Here is a 26,522-nt window from a genome sequence, read left to right as displayed (position 1 = left end):
TCCGCGGGGGGAATCGAACCGGCCAACATTGTACTACATCAGTGTGAAGATGGCGGAGGGTGAATTGAACGTGGATAGCCTCATCTCTCGGCTGCTAGAAGGTGAATTATTTTACTGCAGTCTTTGATGGTAAACAGAGGTAGACGTTTGGGTCCTTTAAACTGGGTCTGAGAGTAATTTCGTAGCTATTCGCGGTAGCCTCACAGGACGCCGGAAAGTGTTAGCTAGTAGCGCTAATGTCAGTCAGTCAGTTAACGGTCTATGCCCGGCTAGCTCCGGCTAACGTTACCGTTAGCTGGCCGTGTTTATAAACAGTGTACGCAGTGAACGCCTACATGTCTCAATTTGCGCAGTAATATCTAAGTTACTCTCGGCTACTGACATACCCCGTCGTGGTTAATACTTCAGCATTAATTAAACTTTCTTTCTGGTGTTTTTTTGCGGCATTAGGGTCCATTTATTTGCTCAATTATACACGGCTGGTGTCGAGAAGGAGGGGCAGGGGACGATTTTCTGTTTGCGTGAAACCTGTAACGGTTTTTAAATTAACACGTTTTAACACAAAATACAGAAACGCCGATTGCCAGCAGCATCCTTTGCCTTTCATTTAACACGGTTGAATTTTAGCTCTATATCCGCGGTGCTGACAGTTGACGTTATGATTTAGTTACTGCTCAGTTTCCATTTGTGACCTGGTTAATGTCGCCTTCCTGTGAGGGGATTTTTGGACAGATAGTTCAGCTGTGGAACTAAATTTCAAATACAAAATATACTGCTAATCCTCTCATCTGATAGTGGATGTCCTCGTCACTAGATCCTCTAGTGCTAAACAGTAAGATTTTTGAGTCATTTTACTTTTTTCTGGGTCATTTGGTTTGTAGTTGTGTCTTTTCGAGGACAGGTTGTCTTGATTCATGCTCACATTCCCTTTAAATGTGTATGTGTTATTATAGGTACAAGAGAGAATAACAAATGGCAAAAGGAAGGCATCAAATTTAGAAGAAAATGTCAAGGCAATATGTTTCTTAGGTCAGTCCACAGAAAACTTCATATCTAAAGTTATTATTGCTTTTGTACTTTGGACATTTGTTGGTGTGTGAGGGCTAAGTTTTGGTCTAGGAAGAGAGAAAGATGTGCAAGAGTCCTTTTGTGTTGGCCATCCACCTGCTACAAAGAAGACAAACAGTTTTTCTGTTCCCCGGTGAGATATCCTTTGAGCTAGACCAGACCACTACGGCAAATTCAGCTGTCCTTGGCATACTTTCCATCACTATGTGTGACTCTGTTGGAGGGAAGAGACAAGATGTTATGCTAGGATTTGTTATGTGCAATTATTGCTGGTAAACAGTCACACCGCCTCTTCCTTGTGTTTGTTGCAGTTTTGGTTGTTAAAAAAATAACATCAAATAGTTTAAAGTAAACTGAAACAATAAATAATGATACTATAAAGCTTGCAGTTAATGTCTTATAAAAAAAAATACCAATTTGCATCTCCACTATCATAGTCTTCGTCTAGTTGTTATTCAGCTAGAGACTGACTGTGGCTTGCCTCTCTTCTCAGCTGGATAGCTTGGATCTTGGATTTCTTGGCACTCAGCTTACATGATAACTTGTTAATTATGTTGCTCGAATTTTATCACAAGTTGGACTTAGCATCTTTCATAAGTTTTCACTTTTGTTATGATCTTGGTGGTGTATAAAAGACAATGGCGATTGTTTTCTGTTTTAACGCTGACAAAGCAAATGACTAATTTGGATGTTATCATCACATAGACCTGTTACATAAGTGCTTGGCTTTGTAGTTAGTGGTGTGGGTTTGATACAGAGTCATTAGTGCGTATTATAAAGACATACGCCTTGATAGCAACTGATAAATTGATAATTATGATGATTGAAATGCTGCCACCAGAGCAAAACTATTTTCCAGTCGATTCTGGTTCTGGAATTTCCAAAGGAAAGGAGTGGAAGTATATAAAGTGTTGGTCTCGAGCCTGCTCTGAAAACAGTTAAAAACCCCTTATTGCTGATATTTCCTAATGTTCAGCACACATATACAGAATAATATCAAGAGACTAAAAATTGTTTAGTGCTCAGTTTCCAAACGAGATACTTTGAAAGGCCTTGAGCCTTTATTCTGCATCTCAGCATCACACAATAGCTTACTGTATGTTTTGCTGTCTCAGAAAATTCGGTCTTGAGGGAAAGCCAAGTGTCAGCAAGAGTATTTACTCATTACAATTAAAACTTAGGGGATACAGTGTTCCTTTATCCAGTCATGTGTACAGTCACAAACTTTCAGACGCACACAAACAGTGATTTGGTTGATGATTGTTGCAAATCCTTGGCATTGCTTCATTTTAGCCTTTGCCCCTCAATGTTCTTAGGAACATAATCTCTTTTGAAAGTGCCAGTCTGCAGAGTGCAAGTGTGAGCAGTAAAGGGTTCAGTGTTAAAGCTGAGCAGACTAAGCATCCAAGCTTAACTCACTCTTGCTCTGATGAGGCCTGGCTGCTGAGTAAAGAGCCCTACTTCTGCAATTTCATGCTTCACGCCATGTGCGGCACACGGGCACGAGGCAGTGCAGATACAGTAGATGGTGGATAAGGAAAATTGATGGTTTAAAGCACCATAATTAAAATTGGTGGAGCCCTCAAATAGTTCTTGGCACTCAAGATTCACCATCTGTGAGCATCCACATTCCTCTAGTTCTGTTACTTCTCTCAAACTTTTTTGGATTCGATGACTCATGAAACAGTGACAGGAAAGAAGTTTGCATATATTGTATAAGTAGCTTATGCCTGCTTGTGTACATTTCTATATGCACAATAACACGTGCACTAAGCTTTGGGAATTCGTCATCAGTACATTAGTAAATCCATTTTTGCTCCCTGTTTGACGCATGTAGAATTTGTCATCCTTTCCAGAGGCTCAGCTGCACTGTATTGGACTCTTTAGTGGGCGTCTAGCTTTAAGGCAATAAAATAAAATGGTTAATTATTACATAATGCTTTGGTTCTGGATTTGTTCATTATTTTTCTTTCCATCCTGAACGGTTCATTTTGCACTAAGTAAGCTGTCCAAGCCAGAAATAAAATGCAGACAATCAGACTTTTTCTAAATCTAAATTAAACTTTCATATCTATATTTTGGCCTCCAGTTGACATGACAAGGAAGCAACTTTTTTATGTATAATCTCACTTTTCATATTTTTACTATTTCAGCTGCTGACCATAGCAAGCGTTTGCAATTCTCGCTCCTGTTTTCATCGTTTTGATAAATGTGCTCCCTGAGCTTTGGCAGAATGCCAGAAAGTAGGCTTAAGCTAACAGTGCAACTACACAGCCAATAAACCCACACCACTGCTGAAGATGCAAGCTGCTCTCATAGTGGACGCAGTGGGTTTCTAAAGTATGGCTGAGACTAAGCAGCTATAAGCTACAGAGTCATTACGCCCACAATTCATCAGCTTTTAAGATAGCTATGTGCTTCTGCTATAAGTGTTTTTCTTTCCCTGAGGTTAAAAATTACTCTCTCATGGCTTCCTTCTGATGAACTTTGTGGTGTTTGGGGGTTGCCAGTGTTTCTTTATTAACACTGATAACAACTGTTGATAGCACTGACGGTGTTTTTTTCTCTCCTCTCCAGTGCGAGGATGCCGTCCGGGGAAGATAGTCCAGATGACCGAGGCCGAGGTGCGGGGCCTCTGCATCAAATCCAGGGAGATCTTCCTCAGCCAGCCCATCCTGCTGGAGCTTGAGGCCCCCCTGAAGATCTGTGGTCAGTGTTTTCCATTTCTGCTCTTGTTAAAGTTTATTTTCTCACCATCTCATGTTTGCTTTTGCTTGTTTACTTACTGCTTTCTACTGCTTTCCTGTTTGTCTGTCTTTGCTGCGTATTATTCTCTAGTCTGACATTGCATTCAAAGTTTGGCTGAACTGAATGGTTTACAAGCACAGGAAGGTACGAATAATCTGAAAATGACTGTATAAAATATATAGTTTCAGTTATTTACTCTAGCCTGCCAAAATGTCTGATTTCTAAAGATCAATGCAGTGCCGCTGTGCGTATCCCACCACTACTTAAACTGACATGCTGCAATGAAAATGAGAAATTAGTCATATACCAGCTAAAGAAAAACACAAGACCTTCAAACTGTCCGCAAAAGAAAGGAAAAAAGTTGACATTTTCTATGTTTGCTTTCTCTGTTATCCAGTAATTGATTTTACAAGTACTGTATATGTTTTGAATATTTTCCTATGGCCCTTCACAAATGTCAAACAACAGAATAATGTGAATTTTTAAAGTGCAGCTTTTGCAGAGAGCTACATTCTGACTCCGATGGGTTGGGTGCACCAATGGCGAACTCCCACTCTGCAGAGCACGGACCACAAAGCCTGATCTGCACAGCCCAGAGCAGCAATCTATTGCTTTGATGCAGCTCAGAGTTTACTTATGTAACCAGAACGGATAACCAGAGTTTTCCATATGCCCCGGCTGCCAGCCAAACAGCCGAATATTCATTTAAGTCCAGCCGGCTACTTTTTTATATTAATTTTTGATTAATATGGCATGCCTCCAGTGCTCCCTTGCTGGGCGCTTTTTCTCACTGACTGGAAAACTCCATATACATGTGGAAAGCACTGAATAACACTGCCTCAGCCAGGGTCATACATTACGCCACTGTTACTCTCTTGACTCAGCTGTCCTGTGTGTGTTACAGAAGGTTGCATATATTGTATACATATACACAGACCGTGTGTCATGGTCTTACAAGCATAATATAGGCAGACTGCAAACAAGCAAAGAAGCGCATGCACAAGTGAGCTCCCTGTTTCCACAGCTGAAATAGCTACCACTATCACTATCTCTAGCACGCTCCTGCATATCTCAGCACACTCCCACATGCTTTATCTCTTCCCTCCAGTGTAGTGCTGCAACTACAAACAGCTATGAACTGTTTAATATATGTGCAAGTCCTTGAAAATACAGTACACAAGCTCATATACTGTTTACCAGTTCCTTCCCTCACACACATTTGCGTTGTGAAATTGTTGTTATTCAAGTCTAGTATTGTATCAGCCTCATATAGCACCATTTATATTTTTCAGTGATACATCTTATAATTGAAAGTAGCATTTTAATCAAGTCCAATTGATATTGTTTCTCATCAGCTGAATAATAAAAGAGTGATGGTATCCAAATGTTTGACATTACCCGGCTTTTTAAAGGCCCCAAATGTCTTCCTCCACATAGACTTGAGTTTGAGGTGATGTTATCTGTCACTGTGTTAAAATTTTTATTCACTACTTATCTTTCTTTGCATTGTTGCTGAACTTCTAACCCCAGACTGATTAGATGCATTTAACACACGGCAGTGACGGCAGGCTTCCTGAGCACCGGCACCGACTGTAAAGACCAAACAGTGAATGTCTTTAATTATTTACTAAGGCCACATGGATCAGGTTCTGCGCTTACTCTTTCTCACATGTACCACCTTAATGTCACTGTTCCAGCTTTGCCACTGTTTGGCTTTATCATCTATTCAAATAAAATGAAATCCATTACTTGGATTTTTATTCAGTGTTATTGACAATGATGTTCTTTGTTCAATGACCTAGATAATAATGATTAAACCATCATTGTGGGGATGTGTTAAATAGCAGTTTTATTGTCAAAATAATGTAGGCCAATGACAATGATTAATAACACCCTGCAATTATAGTTCTCTGCAAAATGTAGAAGATGTTGAACATAACAGGATTGACCTGATTCAAAAAATAATGTAGTTTTTAATGTGTTGAATTAGCTGAAGGAAGACCAAAAGGATGCACACTGTATATTCTGTATATGATCAAATCTGAGTTGAATAAGATGCTTTTAATTACTTACTGAGTACAAACACAAACTGAGAAGTAACACAAACATTTTACCAACTGAAGGTAATGAGATGAAATAATTTTATAGTACACTACAACAGCTTTGAATGTAAAAGTTAAAGGATAGGACTTTGAAACAGGTTTTGCTCACAGTAATTATCCCTCCTGTTCATTCTTGCATTTAAGAGATGCCACCCTAATGTGCTTTTAATGGAAATGATGAATCGGTAGAGTGTTTTTCTAATACGAGGCTTGAGCATGAAAACGCTGGCAAGGGAAATATAAAGCTGAATTTTTGCACTAAAAACACTGGAACTTTGCAGCATATCCACTTGATCTGACCAACTCATTCTGCTCATCGTATAAGCTTCATGTGAGCTTCACAGAACAATTTTGCAGTTAACAAGGACTGTGGTGCTGGTCGTCAATTGAAAGCACACTAGGAAAGGATCTGTTAAAAACTATTATGAACAGAGCGAAGGCAGCACAAAAGTGGTTTCAGGGTTCATGTGGTTAAAATCTTTATTTTAATTTAAAAGTATTTTATCTTCTTCATTAAAAGTTGATTGCAAATCTATCAGACTAAAAATACATTTTGTTCAAGCATTCACCGTTGTAGTTAAATCAGAGAATTTGACAGTCACTGTTTAGCCAGACAATTAGATTTTATTTCTAGGAAGAGTGAGCTGACTACTTAATTTTTTTATGCATGTAGACAAAAGAAAAGTGGCCACACTTTAAGAGCAGCAAAGCTCTGACAAGGTTTGACATCGGCCAGTAGGGCCAGGCATGATCTCACAAGCACAAGGGAAGTTTTATATCTCGCATAGGCCTGTGCAAAGACATACTTTAATATTTAAAAAAGTGCAGCTAAAGCTGAGGGGAAAAACAAATGTCACTACACATTAGTCATATTTTAGTAGAATATCACAGAATTTATTTCTCGCCCTGAATTTGATTTGATTTGTGTTCACCGTTTGCATTTCTCATTGTATCAAACCTCTGAGTCCAGGCTTATTTGTGATGTGTTATGTTCAGTTTTACACCTGCATCATGAGGTGTTATATGGATTCCTCAGGTGATACTTTCACATCTTGTAATAAACGAAAACAGACAGACCGGTAGTTTAGTGTTTCTGTTGTTTCATTTAGATGTTTCTCTGAGCTGTGTTATTCACTGTTTGTCATCGTAGTGTTGTGGTTTTGTGTGGGTGCTCTTGAAGTAGTTGATTGTTTTGCACAAGGTCACGCAACGGTGCATTTGATTACAATTTTACTACTTAAGTACCATTGCCCCGATGCTTGGCTTGATGATATGAATATCCATTTATGTACCTCATATGGGTGGCATGTAATGGACTGCTGTGCACTTTTATTACCGTGGAGCTATGTTATGACTTTTTATATTGTGTTGTCTTGAAAGATAAATCATGCTCATTTAAAACACTGACCTCAGATTTAACATTGTTTTTTGTTTGTTTAATTTGTTTTCTTTCTTTTTTAGCTTTCCATCTTTTGGTCTGCTTTTTAAAACCTAAATCTCTGTGCTGCTATTTTCACACTGTTTTGACACTGCAGAGCAGGTCAAGTAAATAATTTACGCACTGTCATCCTACAATTCCTTGTGAGAGGGCATGCAGAGGCTGACCCATAAAAAGAAAAGCAGCTCACAAATTTACACTCAGTAATAACTTAGTCATAGATAGAGAGATACTTTATTCACTCTCTTAGAGAAATTAAAGGTATCCAGTAGCTCACACATACTACATGTAGTGCAAATTGTGCTGGTTGAACAACCAAGCTAAGGTGCAAGTAAAAAACAACAAATAGTGCTAGTAGAACAAAACAACGTATAAAATGCAACAACTCCTAATGAGGAGTTGAGGATATTTAGTGTAAAGCTAACCCATTGAATAGTAGCTGTGAAGGAATTCCTGCTACAACTGATTTCTTGTATTTTAAACGTGTTTAAAATGAGCATAGTCAACATCACAAGTGGGGAAGGGAGAAATAAAAATACTGAAATCAAAGCTAAATGATAGAGTATCATTTTATAATCCGGTTTATCCAGGTTTTACTACAGTAACACAGCTCAGCTGAAGTTAAATCTGCTCTTATAATAAGCCCCAGTTCACTCACCTCCAACTGTCTCCTCAGAGATTACAGTCTGTGTTGCCATGCCTGTCCATCTACCAGTTTATCCAAATGTGGCTTTGTTCCTACATTCCCTATCCTTTTCTGATCAGACACTGCAGCACAGATGAGTTATGCTAATTGTTTATTTTCTCATGTCCTTTTCTGTTTTTGTGTTGGCACAAATAAAATGTATTGTTCTCTGTGTGATGTCCTCTGTATTTACTGAGTCCTCTGTATTTACTTTCTTGTTCAGTACGTGCTGCTTTTTGACTGCCAAGCCTTTAAAACATGCTGTGTTGGTCAAAGTCAGTGTGTTCGTGTTTTATGTGACATTTGTAGGTTTATGCAGTTTGAAGTGTGTTCCAGCTTTAGCAAGTTTGGCACAACTGCGGTGTATGCTTAAAGATAAAATAATAATGAAGTAATTTTGTAATTGTGGCAGAAAAATAATGTTAATTAGAACACAGAAATGTGGCCATAATGACGTATTGGATCCTTACTTGGCATTTCATCACCTCATCCCTCTCCTTTCTAAAAAAAAAATAAATAAAAAATATGCAAGTCAAAATAACAACAATTAAAGTTTGGCCATTTTCAAAGCTTTCCTGAATTCATACTACCGCTTGTGACCTGGATTATGTTTCTAGAGCACCATGTTAATACTTTATGACTTGTTTCATTGAATTTTTTGTATTGTATTATTAATGTGAAGGATTGTGATGTTGATACCATCACCAGTATTTGAATCAAAATAGATGGTAACCTGAGGCGTGTTCAGGGCAAAGAGATGGTGGAACGCAAATAAACTGACTAAGGTTTTTAGGGGGCCTAAGTATAAGACAGAGTTAGACTTCAAACATTCAAAAGTATTCCTTAAATCATTCATTTGCACAGAGAAGTTTTGCATGCCATCTTAAAATATAGACAAAAATAAGCAGAAGCCCGTTGCCATATAGGTTTTGGTGCCAGTTGCGGTTTGGGTTTTGGTGCATGGATTCCTGACGGGCACCGTAAAATGGCTTCAGTATAAAGTTGCCGTGTTTGTTGGTCATTTTAATCTCAGGGTCAGACAGCTGCAAGGCCTAACAAGGACTTGTTTCATTTTAATTTGTATTTGGTGCCATTTTGTAATGATGCATTGCCATAAAAAGCGTCTGGCACATGAATTTGCTTTCTGTTTTGGTCACAATAAGGTCTGTTATTATTGTCCCAGCCATTCTGGTGCAGCTCTCTGCAGTTATCTGTGTCTGGAGCACTTAGCCCAAATTAGAGCAACTCTTAAGTTGGTGCAAGAGGATATAAAAGGAAGCAGGTCTTGGCTAGGTGATGAAGCGAGTCTCCTCTGCAGAGATCCTGCGCTTTCATGAGAGCAACTCCAACTCATCACTGCCTGGCTAATGTCAAACAACGAAGAGTTTGACCCCGAGTCCTGGGAGAGTTGTTAAAATTAAAGTTAGCTTCTGTGGATGTGCGTGTGGATGAGGGTATGTGTGTCCTTCATGTTTTTTGATTAACCTGGATTGTGAGCCTTCTTTCCCTTGGTGGCTCGTTGCCCACGGGCTACGACATTGATCTGGTGGCAGTTGTAATGGTTCATGTCGTGTGTGTATATCCTTCGGTTTGCTGCAGTAGTGCCAGTAAAGAAAAGTCATATATTCCTACCAGCAGTCATACATTCTTACCAACCTGCATTTCTGATTAAATCAGAGCAACTTCAGAGAGAAAGTGATGTGTGTGCATACAAGGGAATGAGAATGTGGTTTTGAGTAGTTGGTGGTCTTTCTGTCTATTCTTGTAGTTGCTTTGATAATATTCTAGTATGTTTTAATGATCTCTAAATCCTGCCACTGCTTCTGCTTCTAACTATTTAAAATTCTTGTTCTCTTTTATAAGTAGTGCCCATCTTATTTCCTTCTGACTACCCCTATATATTCTTCAATTAACAACTTGTCCTCTCCTCTTACGTCTTTTCTTAGGTGATATCCATGGGCAGTACACAGACCTCCTGAGGCTGTTTGAGTATGGTGGCTTCCCTCCAGAGGCAAACTACCTTTTCCTGGGTGATTACGTGGACAGAGGGAAACAGTCTCTGGAAACCATCTGCCTTCTGCTGGCCTACAAGATCAAATACCCAGAGAACTTTTTCCTGCTCAGGGGCAACCATGAGTGTGCTTCCATCAACCGCATCTACGGCTTCTACGATGAGTGTAAGTAGAGATAAACTCAGGGCTGCACACATATATATACATGCAAACTGTCCTGAGCAACAAAAATAACTTATTGCTGAAAATATGTGTTTCTGCGTTTCAACAGGTAAGCGCAGGTTCAACATAAAGCTATGGAAGACCTTCACTGACTGCTTTAACTGCCTCCCCATTGCTGCTATTATTGATGAGAAGATCTTCTGCTGCCATGGAGGTGAGAGAGCTCCTGATGATGCTAATTTTGTCCACGTCCTAAGTTGGAACTGTAGCATTTAGATGTCGTTGTTTGAAATACATTTATGGCATCTCCAATGAAGATTGACCTCTATATTTCAGGGCTTTCACCTGATTTGCAGTCAATGGAGCAGATTCGCAGGATCATGAGGCCAACAGATGTGCCTGATACAGGTACTTATGTGTCTGCACATACTTGATACTGACCATGTTCAGCTCCTCAGGAATTTTAAGTTCATGTTTACATGGAAAAAACAGCTTCTCTCTTCCTGAGTGAACAACTATTACATCAGTAGATCTTCTGTGTTACATCAGAAAAGTCAGTCGGATTTTTAGCACTTTGTTCCACTCGATGTCTGTTTATGCTGTCCTCTCAACTCTTTCCTGTTTTCTGTGCTTCCTATCTCCATTTGTATTCTGTCTTCGTGTCTCCCAGGCCTGCTGTGTGACCTGTTGTGGTCAGATCCAGATAAGGATGTGCAAGGTTGGGGAGAAAACGACCGTGGTGTCTCCTTCACCTTTGGGGCAGATGTGGTCAGCAAGTTTCTAAACCGCCATGACCTGGACCTCATCTGCAGAGCCCACCAGGTAATTAGGAGTGGAATTAAGTTTGAGAGTCTGGATGTGCAGTGAAAATGCCTGCAAACACACAGCCAGAAAATTGATCTTGTGAGGGTTTTTTTGTTTGTTTGTTCTTAGACTTATAATTGCCCATCCATTCATTTTAATGATACCTGACCTCCATTTTAATTACTGTTGCTGATGAGAAGACATAGGCACCAAAGCTAAACATTTTATTAGCAACTATGTACCCCTAATTTCCTGCTCCCATTCCATCTCTTCTTCCACCATCTATCTATATACAAGCACTCAGCTGTTTTTTTGTATTTAAAATAGTTGTAAGCAAAGAATGACAAGGCAATTAATGCATTCGTGACACTAACATTTGGTATGTTTATCTTTTTTAATGACTTAAAAATGTTACTTATAAGTTCTAACAGATAAATAACTGAGAACTTTTACATTAATTGACTGAATGACTACACAGCAAGCAGAAGAGTTGTTATTGTTAAATTAGCCGCGGCTATTTCGGCTCTGCATTGGGCGTTTCTTATTGATTCAGCTGTAGGTGGTTTTGTACACTCAAACCTTGATAGCGAGGTTGGATCCTGAAACTAGCCGAAGATCTGTTTCTTGGTATTGATCGCCGTGGGCGTTGGAATAATGTCATGTGTCTTCTGTCTAACAGGTTGTGGAGGATGGATATGAGTTCTTTGCCAAACGCCAACTGGTCACACTTTTTTCTGCTCCAAACTACTGCGGGGAGTTTGACAATGCAGGCGGCATGATGAGTGTTGATGAATCCCTCATGTGCTCCTTCCAGGTAGTGTTTAGACTTTGGGGAGACATTTCCATTTATTTGAACTGCTGATATTTGTCTGACCTGTCTCAGTATCGGTCACACATTGATCTTCTCTCTCTCATTTCTCTTTGTGTCTTAAAGATCCTGAAGCCTTCGGAGAAGAAGGCTAAGTACCAGTATGGTGGTGTAAACTCTGGTCGGCCTGTCACCCCACCCCGCACCACCCAAGCCCCCAAGAAGAGGTGAACGTACAGCCGTGACTCTCCCTCTCCCTCTCCCTCTCACCTCGTCCACCCCTGGTCTGCCATCGTGGCAACCCCTGTAACTCCCCTGTATAGCGAAGATACAGGGCTTATCTAATTGCCCAAATCTTTCTCCTCCTTCTCCCCCACTCACCCAACCCTTCCTCAACTCCACTGACAGCTCTTTTCTTAATGTGTATGTGTACATAAATTTGCTGTGACCAATCTGTTTTATTTTTTTGCCTGTTTGTTGGTATTTTTGATATTATTAACAAATAATCTTTTTGGTGGTTTTACTTCCAATGCTATTTGAGGTTTTCTGAGGTTCTGTGTTGTAAGGAAATGCCTTCTGTATGTAGAGGGGCTATATGACCAAGTTACCGAAAATAATTCTCAGTTCTTCAAGGAACCAAAATGGAGATTGAACATTATTTTGCCTTGACCTCTCACAAAGCAGAGAGAATCCTACCCGTGTATTTTATTTGGGACTGCGGTTTCTGTGCAATGCTAAGTCCATAGACACAAATAACATTTCTTATATTGCAGTTTAACATTTTAAACTCATTATGGCATGTGCAGTGCACTTTGCGGTTGTTGTGCACAAGCACATTTTATATATTTAACCATTGACGAAGTGCACCTCCCCATGAGTAGCAAAGAATGTGAACAGACCGGCTTGAATGAAGTATAGAGGCTAAATCAGATGCTGCTGGCAGTGGACACGCTCTACCCGAACACAACGCCCTCTGGGCATCGATTTATTTCTCCACTCTGTTATGCCTCCCTGTGCCTCGACTCCACTCCCACACAAAAACATGCTGCTTTTCACACAGAGCTGGTATTGACATTTTCCTTGGTGTATTTATTATTTGTTCTCATCGAGATATTTTCCCCCATACAAATCCTCTTGATTTATAGTGAAAAATGAGGGGAAAAGTTTAGAATTTTGTGGCTGTGGAAAGTGAAATGTATGCAACTCACTGATTTGAAAAGACAGCTATGGACTTTAAAAGTGGACAGTGAATACAAGGTCTGCATGTTTATGGAATTGCGCTTTGCAAATCTGGATCTTTGTATGGAGAGGATAAGAAACCACTGGTTGCACTTTTGTGAGTGTCTCACCAATCATATTAAGCCCCTACAGTGTTAAAAAAAAAGACGGATTTGTAAAAAAAAATGTATGCATTAGCTTCATAAATTGCACCACAGTATTTAAATTATTTAGTGCAGAATGCATACACTGAACTGAAAACAAACACGATGAAGACAGGTTGCTTCTGGAGGCTTTGTAGTAAAATGACAGCTGTCCTTCTTTCAGATCACCCAATCTGTTGAGGTACAGGGTATGAAAACTGATGGAGTTGGGAGTGGGCGGTAAAGCCAGGCAGTGTCCGCATCGCTATGTGATTGTGTCGCCACCTGGTGTATAAAGACAATACTACAGTGCAAAATAGTACACATCTGATCTTGTAAATTTCAAAATAGACAGCTCAGGATGGGGTTTTCATGGCATTGCCAGTCCCAAATGTGGTGTCCTTCACCACTAGGAGGTATTACATTACACTGACCAGCGGTTAGCCTGTTTAGCGGTTCAGCTTGTCTACTGCACATGAGATGCAGTTGGAATTTTTGTGGAAAACAGTTGCCTCTTTTTCTTTCATTCTTTCTTTTTTCTTCTTTTGCTCTCTGTTGTATTATTCTTTCTGTTGTATTTTTATGTTCTCTATTCATAATGTTTACTTTTAATCCACTTAATTTATTTCCTAATAATGATAATAAGAGAACAATGACATGTTACCAAAAGCTGTTTTGCAATTTGTACAAGTTTGTTTGAAAGTCTATAAATTCAATAAAATGGATGGAACCTAAAGTTGTTGTTGCAGTAGTGTCTTGGTTTCAACACACAGTTAATGTTTTTGCATTCTTCTGTTGGCCTGAAGCAGGAAAGACCCACAAAGGAATGAAGTGATTTAGCAAATTATTTTCTTTATTCTTTTGCTATTTTGCTCATACATCTGTTTAGCTCAGTGTGACACTTCAGGCATCTGGACCTCTCAGGCGCCTCTTAGCCCATTTCAGAGCACTCTTCATCGGCTTCGAGTACAACCAAATGGTCACGGCCAGGAGGAAACATGGAGCACCCAGGTGGAGGTGAGACAGGATCCAAGCAAAGGTAATCCACAGAGCCACCCTGAGAAAGACGAGAGTGTAGTAGATGAGCTTTGCCCTGAATGTTGGGTTCTCCTGGGGTTAAGAATTGAGGAAAGAGCTAATTAACCACCTACCATAAAACATCATGATACAGCAACTTTTCTTTATGAATATATAACCATGCGTGTAAACTGCTGGTCTGCCTTTACTAACCTGTGCACTCTGTGCTTTAACAGTTTCCACGTTATCGCCTTCCACGATCATCAGGTAGGTCGGATAAGCAGGATTCCTAGTTTTCCTTCTTCTGTGTCGAGAGGACATTTGTAGGTGCATTCCTTCCATTGTCTGAGTCTGCACAAATAATGAGTCTGAGTGCTTTAAAGAAGTTACTGTAAACATTAAAATACTATTAACAGACAAAAAAATATTAAAAATATGATCTATCAAACAAACCTATCAAGCTTTGTTGACATGAAGGCTGATGTTACATTAGAAAGCTGTTATATATTACAGAGCAATGCATTTAACATTTTTAGAAATTACAATACATAATAGACATTAGAAAAGCAGTCAGAGAACACAGTACTCTGCCAAGGCTGCTCAGTCGTTGTATCATTTCTGACAGATAAGTCCTGATAAATCTACAGCGGTCAGTTTTTAGTAGGATCGCAATCATGTGATCGTCAGCATGCAGCTGACCTACTGTTCACTTGTCATAGCTACAGTGACGCCGTGCTGCTATCAGTGATACAGAAGTCTTGAAAAAATTTGTGGATCAAGATTATAAAACGCATCTCTGCCAAAATCGAATCAATTGGTCCTTGTGTCATTTCTGACTTTCCCTGAAAATTTCATCCAAATCTGTTTATCCGTTTTTGAGGAATGTCGCAAACAGACAAACAGACAAACCAATGCTGATCGTCACATAACTCCTCCTTGGTGCAGTGATAAATAAATACTACAACAAATCAGTATCTGCGTTAATTTAGAATAAAATTGCAGTCAGCTTCGCTTACTTGTGCTGTCACCTGTATTGTTGTGGCTGCTGGGTACTTTAAATGTAAGCAAATGATGCAAAGTAAACTTGGAAACACTTAGAATGTGTATTTTTGAAACAGAAACTTCACATCATACTGCTGTCTACAGTAAAACATACAGAAGCCTATGTATATGATATTTTTAAAAGGAGACACTGTAGGTGAACAGGTTAGAATTTACATTGATAAACATTACAATGAACCTCCCCGGTTAATTACATCACATGAAATCACATGAAAATTGGCTCATATAATATAAATGATGTATAACATAATTGATAATATTTTAGAATATTAGATCATTCTAATATGTTTAAAATTTATATTATATATAAAATACTATAAATTATATTATAAATTATATAATTATATTTGATTTATAATATTTCATATATAATATCAATTATATACATAAAGAAGTGTATTATGGGTCTTACAGTACTGACATAGCTCAATTGATTGTAACTTAATTAGCGATACATTAACTTATAAGCATGTTTCTTAAAAATCACCTTATAAAGCACATTTCAAACAACAGCAAAGAAATTAGTTTACTATTGCAAACTTACATAACAAGTTTAAGACCTGACAGTGAGATTTACGATGCCAATTTTAGTTTTAAAATTACATAAAATGCTAATTTACCTGACTAAATTAAATTGCAAAGTTAAGAGCCTTCAGTAATGTTAATTCCAAAAAGTCACCTGACTAACAAAAAAATCCCTCTTCCATTCATCAATAGGTGAGCATGCAGCAGAACCAGGCAGGGGGACGGCAGTCTGGTCGGAGTGAGGGTAAAAGGGAAGAGAGAAAAGGTCGGCAGAGAGAACAGACAAGAGAACATAAACACTGGACTGATTGGTTGGACCAGTAGCTGCAGATCAGGCTGCAGGTTGAGAGCTGGAAATACCTGCAGGGAGGTACAGGGTGAGAGAAGACACAAAGTTAATAACATGCAACAGCCAGCATACGAATGAGGAAGCTATCCTCAAGTCTCAAAAAGAAGCATGGAAAGATTTTACTTGCAGCGTCTTATCTATGGTTATACTCCATCTTAAATCATCAGGGGTCTTGGATTTGTTTAACTTGTATTTTTTTTTTTCATTATAACTATGATTTTTCTTTAAATGGTGTCTGTGAAATCTTATATTAGGTACTATCTGACATATTTTTCTTAAATTATAAAATTGCTTGTTGACCTACTTTCAGCACGTTTGAATGTTTGAACGAGAATATCTAAGAAACTATTAAAGTAGCCTGAAATTTTCACCTTTTCAGAATCTGCAACATTAGACAAGTAGATCAGAAATATATGTTTCAAAAATTAAAGCCATCATAACCATGGCTTTGAGTCTCATCTTTGAGCACACGTTTAAATAAAATGACAAAAGTTGATAATGCAGAGTACAACGAGTGACATTTTCACTTTTAGAAGACATATGTAGTTACAAAACGAAACATGAAGAATATTTTTGACATAAAAATTGTCACAAAAATAAAAGAAAAAAGTTAGTTTCGTATCACTTTCATTACTGACTGAGCAGGCATGATAAGTTGTACCGCAAAAACGACAACATTGCTGGATAACCTAATCCAAATTAAAATGGTTGTCTTATGTGTGCAACACTTCACTTTCATGTGTAATATTCCAATTACATGTGCAAAATTTCATTTTCATTTGACATTATTTTAGCTCAGATATTGTGGCGAGTTCCACAGAAATACAACGCTGGAGAAAGGATATTTGTTTTTTATGCAATCTGCAACTGGCAGGTACTTTTAATTTAACACATAGTGAACACACCATACAGGAAATGTAGCAGGAAGACATTAAACAAACTACACTCCACACTCACGGTCCTGACAACATAACATTAACACTAACATAAACCACAATAACAACATGTAAACCCCAAACACTGAACTCCCTCTTATGTATTTCTTTTTTTCATTAAAATAAATTTTCTGAGCAATATCTGGCAAAAGATTTGGCAATAATGACATTTTATCTTAATTTAATTATAACAAATATATACTACTACTACTACTAATAACAATAATAATAATAATGATGATAATAATAATAATATGGGCTTATTTTTCATTTTTGTATCCTAATTTTTTGGCTAAATATATATAATTTGTGCAATAAAGTTTTCTGTCAAATCAGAAAATTTTATCACACAAAATGCCACCTATTTTTTTAACCTTTATGATGTCCTAAATGAGACTTTAAGTGGTAACAGTAAAATAATTCATTCCCACTATAATTTTTGACGCAATTTTTACTTTACCCCAAAATGCAATTTTCTCCACCAATTTTTCGGTTCTTTTTTTGCTGAAAATTGACATGGCTATTGTAGCCATTTCACTCATAGCAATCACAACATGTTATATATCATATAAAAGCCTGGAATTTGTAGTTTACAAACATAATCATATTGTTCTTGTATTTTCATTACAATAGAAATGACATGCGATACAATGACAGCATGCCTCAGAGTTAACTTTTTCACTGACATTTTTAATATCAGCAACTCAAATTTTATTTTTTATATATATATATATATATATATATATTTATGTCAACTTTTTTTATTGATATTTAGTACATTCCTGATAGAATGTGCTATATATGCAATGATTTTGGATGGAATGAGCCCAACGCTGGATTGCTTTGATGTAATTCACCTTCCCACCGACTGGGGGCAGCAGCGGTCACTGGGGCTCAGTTCAGCCGCTCTTGTGACTATTGTTGACTGCTGAAGACGCGGACCGTAAAAATCAGATTTGCAAATAACACGGATGAGTCTCAGCAGGCGGTTTTTACTTTATCAGAGCGTTTGTGGATCTGTGCCACTTCCCAGGACGAGCTGGTGAACCAGAAGTGCGGTCCGTGTCCCGTCCTCTGCATTTCATACGGCGAAAATAATTCATGAAGAGCCGTTCTACTGGGTGTGTTTAGTGTTTGACATTATATTGCACTTTTAGTTTTAATTTTAACTGTATTTACAATTCGACTGACGGAGGATAGACCTTTGTATTCGCGTCGTGTACGGCTGCTGTTGACAAGTCTAAAGTTCAGTGCAGGTAGAGTTGAAGGAGCTAATGTTAGCTTGTTCATATGGTGTTTACAGCTGCATTATGTGGAGGAGCATAGAGGGCGTACTGTAACTCTATATTACTGTATTTCTGACATTCAACGCCCCATTGTAGGCAGCTCTGTCTGCCTTTGTGTTCCTGCTTTCTAGGGACAAAGGAAGATGTCTAACAAATACCAAATAATGCCTTTATTTTATAGAGCTGCACTTCAATATTTGTTGTGTAATTGATTTAAAACGTGAGGGAGCTCTACCACACGAGAAACCAGCATTGTATTAATGTATAGTCTAATGCGAGTATGAGAATTTGTATGTAGAGCATGTGGCTAGTATGCATTTTTGAAATGGAATAGTTTTTTTTTATCACAAAATCTGTGACTGTGTTACATTGAAAACATAAAGTAATATTACTTACAACAAAAATAATAGTTCCAATAAGAAAATAGGAAAGTTGGACCTTTCAGTTAACAATCTCTGACACTGACATATTTTGGTAATTCATGGTTCAGGAGCTGCTTCTAAGTATTGCAAGTTAAATAAAGTAGTGTTTTTAAAAAATAAAGTATTATCTAAATTGCAGCCGTTGAGATTTCTAATTGCAATTAGAAAATTATTGTTTCCTACTTTCTTGCATTTTCTGTGCAGTTTAAAGGATAAATCAATTCACAGGGCATTGATAGGAAACAGTTTTCATTATTGTTTTTATCAAATTGAATCCCAAACATTTATTTATTTTTTTACCTTGCATCCTCCTAAATGTGTGAACTTGATGCTTTCCCGTGCCTTATGTTATTGTAAAATACATAAGAGCTGTCACAGTGGATTAGTTAATTCTTTCATCACTGGGAACAAGATAAACTGCCATTTTTTTCATAATCAGTCAATAACTAAACCCACATTTCAAGCAAGAAAAAAAAGCTCTTTTTCCTTGTTTCATTTTTATAGTTAATTAGAAAAAAATATATCAAAGTTTTGAGCTAGATGTTTAAAGACATCCTTAAAATTGTGATGGACACTTGCCACAGTTTTATAGATAAAATGATTAATCAAAAAATGACTTCTTAGTTTAAGCCCTAAACTGAATATTATTTTTTTGCGTTTGGGGTGTTAGTGATACAAACAAATCAAGGGATTCCAAGATATTACTTTGGGCTGTGAATAATTCAAATGTGCATCTGACCTATTACAGACCAACCGATAATTAGAGGAGTCATTTAGGAAATGATCGTGGTTGCAGCCCTTTGGTAACTTTGTCATATGTATTGTTTCTTCAAACCTCCAGGCTGAAGTGAAACACACCTCAATGGCAGCCTGTGCAACAACAGTACCTCACTGCCGTTTCAACGATGAACTATGGAAAGCCTCAAGCACTGACTGAAGAATGGCAAGGTTTAGGCGCAAATCTTGCATCACATTAATTGCCTTAGTTTTGCTTGTACTTGTTATAACAGTAGTTTTAAAGGCACTCACACCAGAGGACTCTCCTTTCACCAGCCAAGGAGGCATTGAGCTGTTTCTGGAGAGACAGAATGATCCAGACGTCCAGAGAAACAACAACAATAAACCTGATGACACCAAAATGAATGACGCTAACAAGTCAGACAAGGATGCAGAGCTGCAGGCTGCACTGAGGAAGTTCCCTCCTCCCAACTACTATCTCCACGCCTTCTATTACACCTGGTTTGGAAGCCCCAAGTTCGATGGCAAATACATCCACTGGGACCACCCGCAGCTGCCACACTGGGACTTTAAGGTAGCTCAGGGATATCCACAGGGGAGGCACAGCCCACCTGATGACATTGGGGCCAATTTTTATCCCTCTTTAGGTGCTTACAGTTCCAGGGACCCCTCCATTATAGAGGCTCACATGCAGCAGCTGCGTACAGCCGCCATTGGTAAGACAACAATGAATCGGAGTTTCTGTTCAGGCTTGAATGTAATTCAAAATCAGGTATTTTTTCCAACAAAACAGGCTTGTGATGATATCATGATATTGTGTTATTCTCTTTCTGCTATGAGTTAGAATTGTTTGGTCACTGCAAGCTGTCAAAGAGTGCCACAGCAAGTCCTTGCCTCATATTACCTGAAATAATAACGATCCCACTGATTCAGCAGGTGTTCAGTTTGGTATAAATGACAGCACTGTTTTGAGACTAGTTGCTTGTAAATTGAGTTGAGCTCATTGGTGAGTGACCTGATGATCTTATAAAGTGGACTATCTTAATCTGGCATATCATTTGTTTTTCAGAGGATTTGTACAAATCACTTCATTATATCAGCCAACAGTAGCGCTGTGATTGGTTGTGACACAACTATGACCATGCTCATTGGACACACTGTGCATCTTGGAGCTGTAGTGTATTTTGTAAACGGAAGACAGCATGATGGGCGACTCATAACTTTCTGAATAAAATCTGATTTAAACCAGGATGCAGGGATTTGCGATCTGGGCTTTTAGCTTTGAGTGGAAGTGACAGGATTTGTATGCAAGCATCCATATGCACAATTAATCATATAATCCAATGAGTTCGATTAAATAAAAATAGTGATATGATCTTTTTGCCAGGTTGCCCAACTATAGTTGAGATATCAGAGTCATCATTGGCAGAGAACGTTAGTGCATCTCTATTGCAATCAATAGCAACAACGGCATTTATTAGAATATTTTCAGTAACAGTATGTCCTACGAAACAGGTAATGTATGTGAAATCACATTTACAATAAACTGATCTTTGATGCAGTTCACTCTGTTCCACTGTAATGCATTGAGTCTAAAGAAAAACCTACTCTGTAAAAAAAAAAATGTCTGTTTGTGTTCAGCTGATTTTGTTCCCTTTCATCGTAAGCAGCTCAGAGGGTTGTGTTGTATTTGTCGATAATGCTTACAATACTGAATGACTACCCAGCCCTGTAATGTGTATGGTATAATAAATAATGCAGTGATAATAAGCAGCAAAACTAAAGAGCCTTCAGTCTCTAAAATTAATTTCTATTTGGTTAACAACTTTAATAATTTAAGATGTGATTCACAGGAAAATGTTGATATTAGAAAAGAACTCTAATAACTTATATATACTTAATATACATTTAAAAATAAATCCTGTCAGTCATCTGAATGTTTGGTATCAGCCAGCTCTTATATTCACGTTAGAGTTATTGTACTTATTCCCAGGTGTCGTTGCTGTTTCCTGGTATCCTCCTAACATGAAGGATGATAACGGTGAACCAACAGATGACATTGTGCCTTTGCTGCTGGAGGTGGCACATAAATACCATATTAAGGTCTGTATTAAGATTGCAATGAATTTATGACATGGTTGTTTTGAATGACTGGTTCCTTTAAAATCATCTTTAATATCCAAAAAAATTGATCAGAATGTTTGTGTTTGTACTCAGCCTTTACGTAAAAATGATGCAGAGCTTCTTTCTGTACTTACAGGTGGCTTTTCATATTGAACCTTACCAAGGAAGAGATGAAGTCAACATGTTCACTAATGTCAAATACATCATCGAGAAGTGAGTATCGATGCGTTTCTTCGGTGTCAGTCGGACGTCATTCTGCCACGACTCGTTACATCAGTCAGTCATCAGTGTGTTTCTTTATATTCCGTTGATATCTTTTATTCTGTTTATATGATCTGATCTGATCTCCTCAGATATGGAGAGCACCCTGCATTTTTCAAGTACCGGACCAACACTGGCAAACTCCTTCCACTCTTTTATGTGTATGACTCATATTTGATGAACTCGGAGCAGTGGGCCAAACTACTGAAGCACACGGAGAGTACCAGCATCAGGGATACCCCGTATGACGGCATCTTCGTCGCCCTGCTGGTTGAAGAGAAGCATAAGAGGGATATCCTGACTGCAGGGTTCGATGGTGTTTACACCTACTTTGCTACTAATGGTTTTTCCTATGGGTCCACTCAGCGTAACTGGGCTGCTATTAAAGCTTTCTGTGACGATAACAACCTGATATTCATTCCAAGTGTGGGCCCAGGATATATCGACACAAGCATTCGGCCTTGGAACTTCCAAAACACTCGAAACCGCATCAACGGCAAATACTATGAAACCTCACTGAGTGCTGCGTTAGAGGCCAGGCCTGATTTTATCTCCATCACGTCTTTTAATGAGTGGCACGAGGGGACTCAGATTGAAATGGCGATTCCCAAAACAAGCCAAACCGTGTATCTGGACTATCTGCCCAATAAGCCAACAATCTACCTGGAGATAACTCGCAAATGGGCCGCAATATTTGGTGGTGAACGACGAAGGTGGCAGGAATGACTTGAATACGAGCCATAGCAAATGTTTATTCACGGTGGTAATTAAATGAAATGAAGTTGTAGTTGTAGAATGCACAACAAAATGCAAATGATGAATAACAGTATGAGAGAAGCCAAATGATTTGCAAAGACACACACAAGTGAACTACTTAATTACTTCATTTTGGCTTCAGTGATGTATTTTTTTTCTTTTGCACTTTAGTGATTTTTTTTGCTACTTCAACTGCTGTCTTATTGCCTCTTGTTTACCCAGCCTTACATTTTCCGGGATTCCTAACATAATTAGCATGTTTTAACACTGTCTACCATATTCATCTGAAACTGCATAGGCATGTTTTGCCTCTTTGTGATCTGTGACTATATTAAACCTCAATAGAAAATAAAGTCCACTCTGGAAAGGAGGAAAGACACAAGTAAACAAAGCAGACTGGTGGTATAAAGCTGTTGCCTCGCCCTGCTTTCAACTTGGCCTTGGCCCAAAATACAGTAGAAGAAAAAAACAACGTACATCTTGGTGTTTTTCAAAGGCACGTCAGTCTGAAATCTTAAGATGAGTCATAGTGATGCAAACAGCCGAGGGATGACAAGATAGCAGTTCAGTTATTGAAACAGATTTGTAGCTGAGAAAACAAGATTATTTTTATCTGTGCAATAGATTACCTTCTCTCCCACTGTGGTACATGTTGTCATGGTGTGAAAGCGTTTGTTCTCATCGTCTCAGCAAACCGAACACCTCTCTGATTTGGTATGTCTGGATAAATTACATATTTTGTTTTTGACCTGAAGTAGACACAACCACTGCAGCAAATGGATGCTAAAACGGAAGTTGGCAGATGTAAAAACACTTTTTTATAGCCAGATAACAGTCATTCTATTCGTAACTCTTTGATTTTTGATCTGGATGCTGCAGATGTGTGGCTGTGTTTTATGGTCCTTGTGTCCCACCCCCCCACCTCTTTATCTCTACCTCTACCCCTCTACCTCTACCTCTCTACCTCTTCTGTCCCTCTCAACCCGCCCGGCCAGCAGCAGATGGTTCCCCCACATTAGAGCCGGGTTCTGCTCGAGGTTTTTTTCCCTGTTAAAAGGGTGTTTTCCTTGCCGCTGTCGCCTTTTGGCTTGCTCTGGGGGTCAGGCATATGGGTTCTGTAAAGCGTCTCGAGACAATTTGACTGTAATTGGCGCTATATAAATAAAATTGAATTGAAAATTGAATTGAGCCAGCCTTGCGGACCGCTTCAAGATATTTTTATGCTGTCTTGCATTTCTTGAACTTGGTCAATTTTAAGGTCACTTGTAAAGCCAGCCTCTTTTCACATTCATTTTTTTCTTGACTTGCTGCATCAGATTTGCATCCAGAATTTTCTAATATTCATTGGAATCCATTCACCCAGCTATCCTGGCAGTATTTCCTGTGCCACCGGCAGCCACATAAGCTCAAAGCAGAATATTTCCACCCTGATGCTTAACAGCTGGCAACATGTGTGCTGCTTTTTTATCCAAACTTCCCTTTTTACTGAGTGTGCCCAATTTGAACTCAATCTGTCCACAGTGCTTGTTTCAACACTGACTGCGGCTTATCCAGATGTTTCTTTACCTACTGTCAGGCTTTATCGTCAGAATCAGACAGTTGTTCCTCCAACTGGGCACCTTGGATGTATTTCATGTCTCATTTGTACCAGAAGCCCCCAATAACCTTGCCTTGTTATTATGCAGGACACTGACTGCTTTGTGAAAGATTGAGAGTCAATCTGCGACGGTTTCTCTGCTGGGAATTTGTTGGATCGCTCATTCCTGGTTGAGTTTGAGTTGCCCAAGTGAAGGATTTTGTTCACACGTGGAGGCAAAATGGATCGATATGGGTTTTTTTGGCGCCAATACTAATTATTGGTGATCAAGAAAGGCCGATAACCAATATTTGGAAACGATACACATTAGCTGTAATGTTTTAACAGCATGTGATAGCAGTGGCCTTGTCATTAATGACTAGGCTTCTTCTTTAATAAGGGTGTCTATAACTGAACATCCATCCATTATCTACACACTGTTTAATCCTCATTGGGGTCACGGGAGGCTGGAGACTATCCCAGCTGACTTAGGGTGAATGCAGGAAACACCCTGGACAGGTCACCAGTCTATTACAGGGCTACATACACAGACAAGCAAGCACACTCTCATTCACACCTACAGACAATTTAGAGTCACCAATTAACCGCAGCATGTTTTTGGACTGTATGCCGGAGTACCCAAAGAAAACCCACGCATGCACAGGGAGAACATGCAAACTCCATGCAGAAAGATCCCAGGCCCAGGCCAGGATGTGGATCTGGGATCTACTAGCTGCAAGGCATCTGAGCTAACCACTGATCCACTGTGCAGCCCTTATAACTGAATATGTAAGACAGAAATAGGAGTGATTAAATGAGGACGCTCCCTTCTTTTTGTATGGGATCGACTGAGACTGATCAGTTTTTCTCCTGCAGTGTTCTTCTCTAATTTCTTAATATTATACTCTTCTATCACATTTATTGCCTTTTGAAGTCCATATCTTAAAGCGTTATTAATTATTGTCTTTCGGACTCTGTTTCAGGGTAATCTGTGGCTGCCTTCTAACTTAGCCACTAGCCATTAGCATAGCCTTGGCCACAGTGAAAGTAGCTAACTTCCTCGTTTGTGGCAACGGGTTGTGTTTCTTGTTCAGTTTTTGCAGTTTCTGCTTGAGACATTTCTGAGACCACAGAGTCCTGAAACCTAACCCTAACCCTTGCACATTTAATGTATCAATAATCTGCAAATAAAAATACAGATACCGATAATCGGAAAAATACCAAATATCGGCCACAGTAATCAGCCAAGTCAAAAATTATTTTTTTTGTAGAGTGGCTGTGTCTGGTTTTAGAGATAGGGTGAGAAATCAGAGTAAAGTCACTTTCACATCTAAAGATGTCAACTGAGGTGAGGTTAGATCCTTGTGTTGTATCTACTCTCAGACGCATGTCGCTTTGGATAAAAGCGTCTGCTAAAAGAAATGGTAGAATTGTAGAGGTGGTTCTAGCATCTGTTTAGGTGACCCCTTGGTCACGTCTAACTGGGAGGAGACCTTGAGGCGAACCCAGAACTCACTGAAAGGATTACATCTGAACTGACCTCTGGAGAGGAACATCTGGACGCCCTGCTTAGCCTGCTGACCCGACTTCGGATAAGAAAATGGGTAAATGGGGAGTTGTGACAGGGTCCATCCTTTTTAAAAACGTGACTCTTCAAAAGTCTGTTTTTTAAACCCATAAAATGGTTCAGAAATTAGGCTTCCAGATTCTACAGAACTCAGCTCAAGAGACGTGACCTTATCACTCCAGTTTTAGCCTCCTTACACTGCCTTCCAGTATGTTTCAGGATAGATTTTAAGAGTTTACTGATTTACTTTCAAAGCCTGTCGTGGCCTTTCTTCAAGCTATATTTCTAGCACGCTCTTTGAGCAGGGGTCTTTTGTCTGTTTTAGGAGCCCGACTGAAAACCAAAGGGGACAGGACATTTGCAGTCAAGCTCTGGAACGGTGTGCCCAAGGACATCCGGTCGGCCAAGTCGGTGATGTCTTTTAAATCCCTTCTTAAAACTTACTTTTACTGGCGAGCCTTTCCGGATTTTACATGAGTTTTCATATTCTTTAACTGTCTTTTATTTATTATACCTATCCTGGAAAGGTATTTTATAGTTCTTTTATTTATAATATAGTATATATTATTACCTTTCTTTTCCTACATTGGTTTTCCATAGAAACCATTTTTTTCCTGCCTTTAAACTTGATGATTCATTTGCTGCCCATTGCAAAGCACTCTGTAACGTGTTTTGAAAATGATTGATTATTCTGTTACTATTACTCTGCAGTTTCA

The 26,522-nt window shown here is 38.8% G+C and overlaps 2 protein-coding genes and 1 long non-coding RNA gene across 6 annotated transcripts; 2 read left to right on the top strand and 1 right to left on the bottom strand.

Annotated features, from left to right (window-relative positions):
* On the top strand, positions 1–13,924 carry LOC111573267 (serine/threonine-protein phosphatase PP1-beta catalytic subunit-like). Its single transcript, XM_023277340.2, has 8 exons — positions 1–101; positions 3,646–3,777; positions 9,988–10,218; positions 10,325–10,429; positions 10,552–10,623; positions 10,886–11,037; positions 11,699–11,833; positions 11,954–13,924. Exons 1-8 carry the CDS (start codon positions 50–52, stop codon positions 12,056–12,058), a joined length of 984 nt encoding a protein of 327 aa, XP_023133108.1. The 5' UTR covers positions 1–49; the 3' UTR covers positions 12,059–13,924.
* A 118-nt stretch (positions 13,925–14,042) lies between these two features.
* Positions 14,043–16,216, bottom strand: LOC129347815 (uncharacterized). Of its 3 annotated transcripts, none has more exons than XR_008600086.1 (3): positions 15,947–16,216; positions 14,419–14,594; positions 14,043–14,298 (listed from the first exon to the last, which is right to left on the bottom strand). It is a non-coding gene; the product is annotated as an uncharacterized LOC129347815 (long non-coding RNA). The 3 variants fall into 3 exon arrangements; XR_008600087.1 differs by having other exon boundaries at positions 14,419–14,556; XR_008600088.1 differs by lacking the exon at positions 15,947–16,216 and adding an exon at positions 15,222–15,292.
* A 1,823-nt stretch (positions 16,217–18,039) lies between these two features.
* Positions 18,040–25,093, top strand: manea (mannosidase, endo-alpha). 2 transcript variants are annotated; one of them, XM_023277354.3, is made up of 5 exons: positions 18,040–18,197; positions 19,626–20,238; positions 21,516–21,625; positions 21,783–21,859; positions 22,000–25,093. In XM_023277354.3, the coding sequence occupies exons 2-5, from the start codon at positions 19,725–19,727 to the stop codon at positions 22,631–22,633; spliced, it is 1,335 nt and encodes a 444-aa protein (XP_023133122.1). In that variant the 5' UTR covers positions 18,040–18,197; positions 19,626–19,724; the 3' UTR covers positions 22,634–25,093. The 2 variants fall into 2 exon arrangements, with proteins under 2 accessions (XP_023133122.1, XP_023133123.1); XM_023277355.3 differs by having other exon boundaries at positions 18,127–18,332.
* Positions 25,094–26,522: the final 1,429 nt, after the last annotated feature.

Source organism: Amphiprion ocellaris, chromosome 20 (genome assembly GCF_022539595.1).
Source record: "Amphiprion ocellaris isolate individual 3 ecotype Okinawa chromosome 20, ASM2253959v1, whole genome shotgun sequence".
NCBI classification, from domain to species: domain Eukaryota; kingdom Metazoa; phylum Chordata; class Actinopteri; family Pomacentridae; genus Amphiprion; species Amphiprion ocellaris.
Note: the sequence above shows the minus strand (reverse complement) of the source record. Positions and strands in the feature narration are given on the sequence as shown.